Genomic DNA, 14,156 nt, shown 5'->3' with positions numbered 1-14,156 from the left:
ATCAGCGCAAAAGGTAAACATAGACTTGTACTAGATTTAAGACATGTAAACAAAATGGTGTTAGTAAACAAAGTTAAATTCGAAGATGTGAAAGTTGCTAAACAATACATTACAAACAATTCCGTTGGATTCCTTTTTGATTTAAAAGCAGGGTATCATCATATTGATATATTTGCTCCACATCAAAAGTATTTAGGTTTTTCGTGGAAGTTTGAGGGGATTGAAAAATATTACGTATTTACAGTTTTACCTTTTGGATTGAAATCGAGTGGTTATGTATTTACAAAGGTATTACGACCATTAGTCGCGCACTGGCGGAGAAAAGGTATTAAAATTGTCGTATATTTAGACGACGGATTGGGGTTAGCTGATGATAGTGAAGTATGTAAATTACATGCAGACATCGTTAAATCAGATTTAATTATGTCGGGTTTTGTTCCAAACAAGGAGAAGAGTATCTGGTCCCCTTCTTATTCATTGAAATGGTTGGGGTTTATATGGGATTTACAAAAATGTGTTTTGCAAATTCCCGAGTCCAAAATATTGGACTTGCAAGAATGCATAGGCATTGCTTTAAGTAATCCTTGTAAAGTTAAAATTAGAACACTCGCAAAAATCTGTGGCAAGGTTATATCTCTTACTCCAGCAATCGGCAATGTTACTCAGATAATGACAAGAGCTACATTTGCTGTGATTAACGAACGAGATGATTGGGATCAGTGCATGGACATTAACTTCAATAGTGATTTAATTTTTGAATTCATGTTTTGGAAAAATAACGTGCAATTGCTAATGCCTGTCTCTTTATTACCAAAGGCAAATGAGTTTAGTATTTATAGTGATGCTAGCGATATAGGTGCAGGAGGTTTTATACAAAACTCAACGCATGTAATGTATAAATCCTGGACGAATTCAGAAAAAGTCAAAAGCTCCACATGGAGAGAGGTAAAAGCAATCGAGCTGTGCTTAGTATCATTTGCACATTTAGTATGCAACAGTTCGGTTGTTTTTTATACAGACAATCAGAACGCAGTGAGCCTTATTGAAAAAGGTAGCAAGATATTAGAACTTCAAAACTTGACTCTTTCAATTTTTAATACTTGTATTGTGAATTGTATTTCTATAAATGTAAAATGGATTCCACGAGAAGAAAACGAGCAAGCAGATTATTTAAGTCGAATCGTTGATATCGACGATTGGGGGACTTCAGATGAATTTTTTGAGTTTGTAGATAATTTATGGTGTCCTCACTCAATTGACAGGTTTGCCAATATGGAAAATAGAAAACTGTCTAGATTTAATTCTTTATATTGGAATCCGGGTTCAGAAAGTATAGATTCATTTACATGAAACTGGCATGAAGAAAATAACTGGTTAGTACCACCAGTAACACTGGCAGCTAAAGCCATTAATCATTTAGTCAAATGTAGAGCTGTTGGAACTCTGATAGTTCCAAAGTGGTCGTCATCGCCGTTTTGGCCGTTACTTTTTGAGGAAGGTTTACATTACAAACCATATGTTGAAGATGTTATTGAGTTTTTTGAGGCAAATAGAATATTTGTTGCCGGACATAATGTAAATTCTATTTTTGCTCAAGGTGATTTTAAAGGAACTGTTTTAGCAGTGAGATTAAATGCTTCAGATATGTAATATTATATATATATTTTACAGATTATCCATGTTGGTCACTGGACAACCGTTTTTTACTTGGTAATGATGGTCACTGGACTGTTAATGATTTGGCATAGGAACGTCACCGGACTCTCACTTGTTTATTGTTTTATGTTTGTCAATGGACATATGATTTGTTATGGTCACTGGACCAAGAGTATTGTAGTCACTGGACTACGCAAGTAAGGTCACTGGACCGCTTAAATGGATTAGGAATTTACAAGGTAAATATAGATTTATTGTATTATTACTGTTTAATTACTATTTCGTTACAGAAAATTTTTACAACTGGTTTTTGGAAACAGAGTCACATTATTTCTCACCCACAGTTGAAAATACTTTTTCAAAAACTTTCACCAACAGTACTAGATTCAAGGGCTAACACTACAGTATCAAAGTACATTGGGTATTTCAAAAGATTTGTATTATGGACACGCAAATATTCAGAGATAACTTCGATACTTCCGTGTAATGAATTACACGTCAGTTTATATTTGCAACATCTAATAGATACCAGTAGCCATTGCAGTGTCGTTGAGGCCGCATTTTACGGTATTAAGTGGGCGCATCATATTGCAGGCGTAAAGAATCCTTGTAATTCAGATTTGGTAAGAAGTATACTCGATGCATCTAAACGTATGTTATCTAGACCGATTCAGAAAAAGACACCAGTAGATCCAGATATTATGAAAAAACTTTTTAATTTTTATAACAAGAAGTCGAGATCACTTAAAGATTTGCGTTTACTGTGCATGTGTGATTTAGCTTACACTGGGTTTTTCAGATATAATGAACTATGTAATATTAAGGCCAAACATATTTCTTTTACTGTCGAATATGCAGACATTTTTATAGAAAAGAGTAAAACTGATTGTTATAGAAAAGGAAAGAATGTTTATATTGCTAATTTAGATAGTCCTCTGTGTCCTGTAAAAATTTTAAAGTCCTATTTGACGGAAGCTAAAATAGAGATGAATTCTGATATGTACATTTTTAGGTCATTAACATTTTTTAGAAAATCCAATATATTTATGTTACGCTCTAAGAATGAGAAATTATCATATACACGAGCAAGAGAAGTGATAAAAGAGGCTCTTCATAGTATCGGATGTTCCGAAAAAGAGTTCGGCTTACATAGCTTTCGTTCAGGCGGGGCTACCATGGCAGCTAGAAACGGTATATCAGATAGACTTTTTAAGATACACGGCCGCTGGAAATCAGACTTGGCAAAAGATGGTTATGTGTCTGAAGATATGACAAAGCGTTTATCTGTTACAAAAAATCTTGGTTTATAACCACTGCTTTCTTTGTACATCGACATGGTCACCGTGCTGGACAAAATCAGAAATGTGTTTCTTATTTTATACCAAGATATAGTATACAGTTTGGGTTTGAAGTAGGTTTCAGAAATTAAGTAGCGATGTGCACATAAATACTTTATGTTCGTTTGAACAAGTGAATTAGAACATAAATATATTTATGTGCTCTACGCGTAGTTATTTTTAGTCGCGTAGTACCTAGGGTAAGAACCGGTTTGGATTTCGCGGGTAGTATATAAGAAAAGGATCACGTTTTTTCAGTTTATGTTCGTTTGAACAAGTGAATTAGAACATAAATGGAATTTTATGAAATTTGGGCAGAAGCTTGTTTATGACCAAAATACAGTATCCAGAGCAAAATTTTGAAAATACTTATTTTCATTTTTCCGTATTTTACTAATAAACAGACTTAGTTTTTTTAACAGTTAACATTTAGATTTAGTCTGAGATTAAAGCTTTTTAGTCATAAATAACTTTGACAAACCTTCATGGAATTTTATGTAATTTGGACAGAAGCTTACCAAAAGACAGTATCCAGGGTGAAATTTTGAAAATATTTAATTTCATTTTTCCGTATTTTACTGATAAATGGTCTTAGTTTTTTTAACAGTTGACAAGCAGATACAGTCTTGGGTTAAAGTTTGTTACATCAATTACTTTGTCATACCTTCAGAGAGTTTTATAAAACTTTGGCAGATGCTTTTTAATTATTAAGATATAATGTCTGAAGCAAACCTTTGAAAATATTTTTTTTTCTTCATTTTTAGTATTTTTCTGATAGATGGACTCATATTTTAAGTAAACATTACACTTTTACACTGACAGCAGCAATCGTAGGTGAGACACTAGGTTTCAGGGAACCCCTTACAAATTTTTAAGTATCCATGGCAATGAGGTCAAGGTTAGATAATCCTGTCAGACAGACATGTACACCTTACAATTAGTATTCAATATACCAAATATAGTTGACTTATTGCTTATGGTAATTGAAAAACAGATCAAACACAAAAACTTAACATTGACAAATGAAACATGAAATTGAGATCAAGGTCAAATTATACCTGCCAGACAGACATGTACACCTTACAATCATTCCATACACCAAATATAGTTGACCTACTGCTTATAGTATTTGCAAAACACAACTAGAGGCTCTCAAGAGCCTGTGTCGCTCACCTGTATTTACTGATGCTTTGGAAATCATGTAAAATAAGGTTAAAATCATAATTAATAGTATTAGATATTAGATATTATAATGATATCTAAGATAATAACAAAAAACTGCAAAATTTTTGTAAAATTAATAACTCAGGGGCAGCAACCCAACAAAGGGTTGTCGGATTCGTCTGAAAATTTCAGGGCAGATAAATCTAAATCTGATGAACTTTTTTGCCACCAGTCAGATTTGCTCTAAATGCTTTAGTTTCAGAGATATAAACCAAAAACTGCATTTTACCCCAATGTTCTATTTTTAACCAAGTCGGCCATGATGGTTAGAAGGCGGGGTCATCGGACAAATTTTTCAAAGTAGATACCCTAATAATGATTATGGCCAAGTATGGTTATATTTGTCTCAGTAGTTTCAGAGAAGAAGATTTTTGTAAAAGATTACAAAAATTTACAAAAAATTGTTAAAAATTGACTATTAAGGGCAATAACTCCTAAAGGGGTCGACTGACAATTTTGGTCATGACAACTTATTTGTAGATCTTACTTTGCTGAACATTATTGTTGTTTACAGTTTATCTCTATCTATAATAATATTCAAGATAATAACCAAAAACTGCAAAATTTCCTTAAAATTACCAATTCAGGGGCAGCAACCCAACAACCGGTTGTCAGATTTGTCTGAAAATTTCAGAGCATATAGATCTTGACCTGATAATCAGTTTTACCCTATGTCAGATTTACTCTAAATGCTTTGGTTTCAGAGATATAAGCCAAAATCTACATTTTACCCCTATGTTCTATTTTTAGCCATGGCGGCCATCTTGGTTGGTTGGTGGGGTCATCGGACACATTTTTTAAACTAGATACCCTAACAATGATTGTGGCCAAGTTTGGTTAAATTTGGCCAAGTGGTTTCAGAGGAGAAGATTTTTGTAAAAAGCTAACGACGACGGAGACGACGCCGACGACGACAACGACGGACGACGGACGACGGAGGCCAAGTGATGAGAAAAGCTCACTTGGCCCTTCGGGCCAGGTGAGCTAAAAACAGCAAAATTACCTTAAAATTACCAATTCAGGGGCAGCAACCCAACAACGGGTTGTCCGATTCATCTGAAAATTTCAGGGCAGATAGATCTTGACCTGATAAACAATTTTACTTCATGTCAGATTTGCTTTAAATGCTTTGGTTTTTGAGTTAAAAGCCAAAAACTGAATTTTACCCCTATGTTCTATTTTTAGCCGTGGCGGCCATCTTGGTTGGTTGACCAGGTCACGCCACACATTTTTAAAACAAGATAACCAAATGATGATTGTGGCCAAGTTTGGTTTAATTTGGCCACGTAGTTTCAGAGGAGAAGATTTTTGTAAAAGATTACTAAGATTTACGAAAAATTGTTAAAAATTGACTATAAAGGGCAATAACTCCTAAAGGGGTCAACTGACCATTTCAGTCATGTTGACTTATTTGTTAATCTTACTTTGCTGAACATTATTGCTGTTTACAGTTTATCTCTATCTATAATAATATTCAAGATAATAACCAAAAACAGCAAAATTTCCTTAAAATTACCAATTCAGGGGCAGCAACCCAACAACAGGTTGTTCGATTCATCTGAAAATTTCAGGGCAGATAGATCTTGACCTAATAAACAATTTTACTTCATGTCAGATTTGCTCTAAATGCTTTGGTTTTTGAGTTATAAGCCAAAAACTGCATTTTACCCCTATGTTTTATTTTTAGCTGTGGCCGCCATCTTGGTTGGTTGGCCGGGTCACGCCACACATTTTTTAAACTAGATACCCCAATGATGATTGTGGCCAAGTTTGGTTTAGTTTGGCCCAGCTGTTTCAGAGGAGAAGATTTTTGTAAAAGATAACTAAGATTTACGAAAAATGGTTAAAAATTGACTATAAAGGGCAATTACTCCTAAAGGGGTCAACTGACCATTTCGGTTATATTGACTTATTTGTAAATCTTACTTTGCTGAACATTATTGCTGTTTACAGTTTATCTCTATCTATAATAATATTCAAGATAATAACCAAAAACAGCAAAATTTCCTTAAAATTACCAATTCAGGGGCAGCAACCCAATAACGGGTTGTCCGATTCATCTGAAAATTTCAGGGCAGATAGATCTTGACCTGATGAACAATTTTACTCTTGTCAGATTTGCTCTTGATGCTTTGGTTTTTGAGTTATAAGCTAAAAACTGCATTTTACCCCTATGTTCTATTTTTAGCCGTGGCAGCCATCTTGGTTGGTTGACCGGGTCACGCCACACATTTTTAAAACTAGATACCCCAATGATGATTGTGGCCAAGTTTGGTTAAATTTGGCCCAGTAGTTTCAGAGGAGAAGATTTTTGTAAAAGTTTACGGACGACGGACGACGGACGACGGACGCAGGACGACGGACGACGGACGCAAAGTGATGAGAAAAGCTCACTTGACCTTTCAGGTCAGGTGAGCTAAAAATTTAACATTGACCAATGAGCCATGAAAATGAGGTCAAGGTCGGATTATACCTGCCAGACAGACATGTACACCTTACAATCATTCCATACACCAAATATAGTTGACCTACTTCTTATAGTATTTGAAAAACAGAACAAAACACAAAAATTTAACATTGACCAATGAACCATGAAAATGAGGTCAGGGTCAGATGAAACCTGCCAGACTGACATGTACCCCTCACAATCATTCCATACACCACATATAGTTGGCATAAAAGGTATGAATCATCCAGGTCTTCTAGCTTCTCAGGGGTTTTTCTGGGTATTTTGGGAAAAAGGACCTGGGCCAGTTTTGAGAATTTTTTCACATGCTTTTCAATGAAATTGGGAAAACAGCAAATATAACAGATTTGAGTTTTAGTGCGTTTAGTTAATTAAAAGTTATCTTTTATTGTGAAAATAAAGTAAGAAACTTCCAAAGTGAGAAGAAATTACCTGTTGGAATTGTAGTAATATGTTTACACTGGCTATAAAAACATCTACATGTAATATCAACATTTATTAATGATAAAGAAAATTACTGTCACATTTTATTGGATTTTGACATGAAAATTTGTGAACTAAAAGTAATTTTGAGTTTCTATATAAACTATTTTCTGCTTTTTCTTTCTTTTCCATATATCTTTTGGTTTTCAATTATGAGTTTATATTTCATCATCATAGATGTATTTTGTCACCTGCCTGGAATTATTATTTTTTTATTGTATTTGATCGGCAAACCCGGAATTACCCTTATCCGCCCCGGAATCTGATCCAGTATTGTAATTGTCTTTATTTCCAGTTTATGGCATCCATTGCTTTTCAATGTTGTTTTTGTCAGTCAGATACGATTTTACTCGGATTTACACATTACTTATTGGCGATTTTCGGCATAAAGCTAGCGGTTGAACAAAATGAACATCACTGTCATGAATATAAAGATGAAAACGAATTTTGAGATCGTATGGGAATTTTGCTACCAAAATTGGGAAAAATGTAAGGTAATTGCCATTGGGAATGGGTCCGAATACCGGACCCTGTGGAATGCTAGAAAAATCCATGCTTCTGAAATATAAAGCTTTATACAAATAGTTTACACCGTAACGCTGCCACAGCCGCCTGATAGTTAAACCTAAGTCTCGTATACTGCGACTTTCGTCATAGGCGAGACAAATATTCAAAATATCAGCAAACAGGAATAAGGCATCTGACAGATCTGAGAAGAGCTAACACTGCTGCTGACCAATTATGAAGTCATTTTGTTAAGCAGTTTCTTAGAAAAAAGTGACAAAAAAAGTTTTTTTTTACAAAGAAACGGTCACAAGGGATCGCAATATAGCCCCTACTTTTATGGTGGGGTATAAAAAAGTATATTACATATATAGTTCCGTCCAATTTTCCTTGCATTTTTGCATTTGGCCCAGAGAATTCAGAGGACATGATGATAATGTAAAAAATTAACAACAGGCGGATGTCCTTAGCTTAAAAATTTGATAAGAAACATACCATTACATGATATCTTGTCACTGTGTAAAGTCCAGCCATCTTTACATTTGCAGGACCTTCCATTAGGAGTGGCAAAACAGAAGTGCATACACTCACCATTTTCCTTACTGCATAAATCTGTAAAAAATATCAGTCAGTTAGTATTTGTGACAGCAAAACAAATTTTTTTCATAAATAGTTAGGGAACATTTTTCAGTTATTTTTTTATCATTTTTCAGTTATTTTTTTATCATTATAAACCTGACTCAAGGATGACAGATTGAGATAACAACAATTTAATTTTCTTGGATTTTTTTTTCTCACAAAAAGAAGTAATAGTGGAAAAAATAGTCTTTTGGGGTAGATATTTCATTTTTTTTTTTTTAAGTAAACCTTCACTTGCTAATTAATAGCTTACAATTACCTCCCCTTCTAATTATTCACATAAGTGACAGCAAGTCAGCATCTTTTACATTTGTTATCCATGATTATTACAAAATGTAAAACTGGTTTGAAAAATGAACAATAATTAAAAACAATTAACCTATTTTTCAATTTCATTTTTAATATAATAATTTAAATTTAATATATATTTTACTTGTCAAAATGACTGAAGAAGGAATCAGTATTATTTCATTTGGTACAGCTAGCTTTGACAGAACTTGTGTTTCTAATCTGCTTCTACCATCAGTTTGTACAGACATGACAACCTTTTTATTGGAGTCTATCCAATACACAGTATCCGTATAAACTGCTAAAAACTTTGGGTTCTCTCCTGGTGTTCCTCTGTCAGAAAAAATACTAGATATATTATTAACTTGATGTGTTGTCCCAAATGCAACCACCTGAATGCTTATTGTTATATGTACATTTCTGGGAATTTGTATGAAAGTTGTGATGTACCAGCAAAGTTGTAACACTAGAAACACATTATTCATAGATTTTTAGTGTGTGTAGTATGGTTAAATTAAAAAATTCAAGACTACTTGGTTACCCTTAAAACCAGTTTAAAACACTAGTAGGCATTTATTTTTGTGTGTTTTAGCACATGTTATTCATGACTGTTTTTAAAAATGCATAGTAGAAATCTATTTCAAAGTAAACCTGAATCATTAAATCTTTAATTTCATAGCTCACATAGCAAACTAATTTTATTTGGAAATGCTACATTTAAAAAGTTAGGACAATACTGCAGTTATCATTCACGAACCATCATGTGGACAGATGGAAAAAATGTGGACTTTACATCCCCCTTACAATTTAAGGGAGAACATAACATATACATATATACTGACTGACTCTTAAGGCATCCATGCTATAACTGAACTTTTGATTACTTAAAAAAAATAAAAGAAGAATGTGTCCATGGGATACAGATGCCCCCGCTTATAAATATATGGCAAATTTAGCAATTTTTCCGTCAAGGGACTTGAAAACATTAAAATTCATGCAACCCAGATTCAAACTTGATATGTTTTTGGTGGTAAAAAGCATTGTGTAAAAGTTTCATAAAATTTGGATGAGGAAAACTTAAGTTAGAGTGCGAAAACCAAAAAATTTGCAATTTTCCAAGTTATAAAGGGGCATAACCTAAGAATGGTAAGTTACTCACTGCCCAAATTCAAACACTGCAAGTTTTGGTTCTTAGCATTGTGTATGAGTTTCATAAAATTTGGATGATGAAAACTTTTTTAAAGTGCTGAAACGAAAATGGGATGGACGGAAAAACAGACAGAAAGACAGACAGACTTAATGCCCCCTTTGCCTAGCACTGGGGGCATACAAAGAATTTAACAAGAATTCTTAGAATATAAAACTTTGTTAAACTTTTAATTTCCTTGGCTAATTTTAGAACAGCAAATAATTAGTCTATAACATGAATTTTGTTTCTTTATGCATCATAGACTGTATGTTGAATATTATAATAAATATTCTTAAAACTGACGAAGAGCCAAGGTGCACCTGTGAATTGTTACAGCAGGGACATCACCTTCCATACTAATAGAATGTATACTGTGATCTCCCATCTCTGTGTAGAACAAACGTTTTCTCTTTTGGTCAACCACCATGTCATTGACAAGAGATACTTTGACACTGATTGCAGAACAATTGTCCCCATCTGAATAACAGGAGACAATCTGTGGATGTTTTCCAGATGTAGAATAATATATCTTTCTGCAATAGATAAATATAATTTTCAAAAAATAAACCTAAAACTCAATGTCCTACGTTTTTTTCATTCTGGCTTTCAATTAGAAAACTTTACTCATTACTCGGTATACAAAGTTTGTGCTCAAAATATCAAATTCATACATTATGTTGATTTGTTAATTTCTGAGTAAGATAATCATACTCAAAATTTTTAGAACTGTAAGGTATGGAGAAAATATTCTCTTGAATTATAGATGGATTTTGTATTTATTTTTAGTATTTTAATGATATACGGTATATTTCTATAAGTTTGTGACATACATGGCACTCCATATTTTACCTGTAACACAGCACCTTTATGTACCTGTCCAAAGTCAGTAACATTGTCGGTGCTTGTCTTTAGTTGTATCTTAGTGTTTTTGATGTTGTAGAATTTAATTGATGTTAGTTGTAGATTTATTCATAGCTTTGCTGGAGTCAGGGGGAATTGAGTTTGACATTTAGTTATTTGTCTATTGTGGAAGACTATTAGTACTGCAACCAGAGTTCATTTTTTAAAATTTTAATGTTCCGGAAGAACACACACCTAAATTATATATCGATGGAAAGAGGAAAACGTGTACAATAAGAAAAGTTTGGTCGTAAAAATCCAGAGTGGTCACATTTTTGTGAAATTTGGGTCAAAGGTCAGGCCTAAAAATATCAATATTTCAACCACAAGGACAAAAATGAGAAATTTTCTTATATTTATTCATTTGAATTCTACAAAAACGGTTCAATCATAAGCATATGCTGCGAAATATGTTAAAACGACAAATTTGACTATTTATTTGAAGAGCTGTCATTACAAAATGGCGTTGATCTGGATTCTTCTGATTTTTTTCCATTTCTGACATAGCAAAAGTAGAAGTGGCCTTGACCATTTCACATCCATTAACTTTCATATTGCGTATAATTTTTTCACAACAGTATATTACAGAATTATTTTCTGAACTATAAAACAACAGTTTATCAAATTATTTCAATATTTTTTCTATCTTTGAAAAAAACAAAATTCAAGCGCTGAAACAGTTTTTTTAATTTTGCATCTAAAAGGTTGTGTACATTTGGGAAAATTAGTATCTATTTATACATAAATAACTATTGTGTATTTGCAGAGTCCGCACTTATCAGTTATAACACCAAAAATATCATAGTCAACCGAGGCGAATGTGAGGTTTAAAAAAAATCATAAGTGTGACTTGCATTAATTTAGCGGTTGGTTCAGTGTAAAACAAAGTCAGTTTGGTGCATGAACATCTTAGTGGGATTATCCTGGTAAAAAAGTGTAGACTCATCAATTTTTTATGGAAGTAATGAAAAATATAATGTAATGCCAATTTGGTAATGTTGTAATTTAAAATCGGTCAAGACCCTTATATAACTTGTCTTTTTAAAGCTGCATGCAATAGCTCTAGTCTTCATTAAATAGGGATATGAATCAATCTTCGTCATAGTATGCGGATGATTCAGTACGCGTATTAACATTACAACATACTTCCCTTTCTTGACACAAACAAGTTCGGTGCAGGACAGAGTTTGTTCAAAGCAAACACAGGTTTTGAGCACAAAGATTTACCTTTGCAAGTACAAAGATAATCTTGTAAGTAATCTGATGTTATGTGTCCCTTGAAAAATGTTGGGGTTTATCCTTTTTTGTCTTCCAGGCCAAAAATCTAACCCTGAAGTCAGAAAGAGTTGCTATATCCGGTCTAAAATGGAATAACTTGATGGTCAAACGTTTCCGACTAAACATGAAAATTTCCGATATATTTTGACATGGACCACAAAATTTCCAAAGGAATCTCTGATGTGTTTTCAATTTTTTTAGCACAATTTGAAATGTTTTTGAAAGCATTCGGAACGCGAACAGGACCTCTCTTACCTTTGGTATAATGAAACAGTCGCCAACGATGATGCACTGTCAGTCAGTTGAAAAGTGTTATCTTGACCTCTCTTCACTTTCATCTGACGCAAACTGGAATCAATTGTGGAATGACAAACCTGAAAGTCTGCTCGTGCTATGGAATGAAACGTTCCTTACTATCAATTGTCTCCCTGTTGAGGCCTATATTGTCGGCACCTTTTTGTATCAAACACTCCCCTTGGTGTTTTGAAACAATGCCATTTAGAGCGTAAATACCGTCTTGATTCGGTCAAACTCATGCATGGCAATACTTATCAGATATAGTCTTACCTCTGCATAGGAAACACAAAAGCCATGCGAGGACAAAGTTTCTATCAATGTTCGTGACCCATATTCCCATATTCATTATATAACTGCACGACCAATCCCAAATGTAACGAGGCGAATGTTGATTTTGCTACAAAAACGATTGATTTTGTAATAGCTATACATGCGGGCATCTTTTCCATGGAAAGACCCGACTAGGACAGAGCTCCTAAGAGCGCTAGCGGCAGAGTGAAGTAATTGATCCTCTTTTAATGTATCCTTGATATCTTCAGACACACCTTGGAGTAATTCTGGAAGTCTTAACATAAACTTCATTTTTTCGGCAGCAGATATGGCATCCCCTATAGTGAGCTCAGAGCTAAACTATATATTTGAAATCCCTTGTCCCCGCTGTGTTTGAATTGTAAGGTGTCATAATAACTAGTTACTTAGTAGTTTGTTCTTGAATTTGGCAGTTGGGTAAGCATCAGAGACATTCTTGGTTAAAAGTAATCGGTATATGTCGAGGATGTGCTACATGAGAAAGGCCTTTTCCTGGATGAACATAATACATGTATCATCATTAACAATCGTTATCAATGAATTGAAAGCAAGTTCATATTCTAATTCTTCAGTAACTGTTATACCTGATCGCACAGGTGTTGACTTCAATAAGTACTTGGTAATGCATGCTGAAAGGTAGACTGCATTTGAAAATAAATCTGTACTCGCGATTATCTTTACCATGCATAAATGATAACTCACATTAGCACACCTGAAAAGACTGTCAACACGTTCAGGCTACTCAATTTTGTGTTGTTTTCTGTCCTTTTTAAAAGTTTAGCTTTTGCACAAAAAAAACATGTTTTCATATCCAAACTACAAGGAGGAAACTGAGCGCGAGATCGTATAAAAGTGTCAGGTTGTGAGGATACATGTGGATCAGATTGATCACATATTTGGCTTTCTGTTGTTATAATTTGACGACGCTACCATTTTGCCTTCTGGTGTAAGTCTTATAACATCACTAATGATTCACAACTCTTTCGTCCAAAGAAAGCAGACGATCAAGAGAAGTTAGTTGTAACATCACCTTGTCACACACCAAAGCTCTGCGAAACTTCAATAGTACTTTTTTTTTCCAGACCGCTTGCATGCATATTAGTTGCTCTGAGGTTGAACATTGACATCCAATGTATTTTTTCCACACACTATCAAGCCTTCTCCTTTTGGGACTTGTATGAGTAAACTCTTTAGGACTTCCACGACTAGTCATTATCCGGAAAAGCATCTTATCTGAAGGATTTGGTTAACTTTTATAAAAAGTCAAAATTCTATTAAGAAAAATATGACTTATTTAATGAAAATACACGAAAGAACTACTATATATATAATCAAATCACACTTCAAAAACTCCAAATTAATTAACTTATCCAAGAAAATGTACATAATCACATCGAAACTATCAAATTCATTGTGAAGAAAAAAATAAATGATGGAGCTGTTTGACGGATATGAAATTTCCGTAATAAAAAAATTCGTAAGGGTTCCGCGGAACCCAGTGTCTCGCCTACTTTTGGTGTTAATCGCAGGCTCAACAAAAATGAGGAAAAAAATTAATAAAAATATTCCCCTCTATACTATGTTT

At 33.8% G+C, this 14,156-nt stretch overlaps 1 protein-coding gene across 1 annotated transcript in view; it reads right to left on the bottom strand.

The window, feature by feature from the left end:
- LOC127729225 (low-density lipoprotein receptor-related protein 2-like) overlaps positions 1-14,156 on the bottom strand; it is a 56,546-nt gene that overhangs the window by 38,033 nt on the left and 4,357 nt on the right. Inside the window, exons 5-7 of the mRNA XM_052236952.1 lie at positions 10,108-10,320; positions 8,744-8,931; positions 8,167-8,283 (exon numbers count right to left, since the gene is read on the bottom strand). Of these exons, the coding sequence (XP_052092912.1) occupies positions 8,167-8,283; positions 8,744-8,931; positions 10,108-10,320 (518 nt within the window). The remainder of the gene's footprint in view (positions 1-8,166; positions 8,284-8,743; positions 8,932-10,107; positions 10,321-14,156) is intronic.

The sequence above is a fragment of the Mytilus californianus genome, unplaced genomic scaffold, assembly GCF_021869535.1.
Source record: "Mytilus californianus isolate M0D057914Y unplaced genomic scaffold, xbMytCali1.0.p SCAF_2, whole genome shotgun sequence".
Taxonomy (NCBI): domain Eukaryota; kingdom Metazoa; phylum Mollusca; class Bivalvia; order Mytilida; family Mytilidae; genus Mytilus; species Mytilus californianus.
Note: the sequence above shows the minus strand (reverse complement) of the source record. Positions and strands in the feature narration are given on the sequence as shown.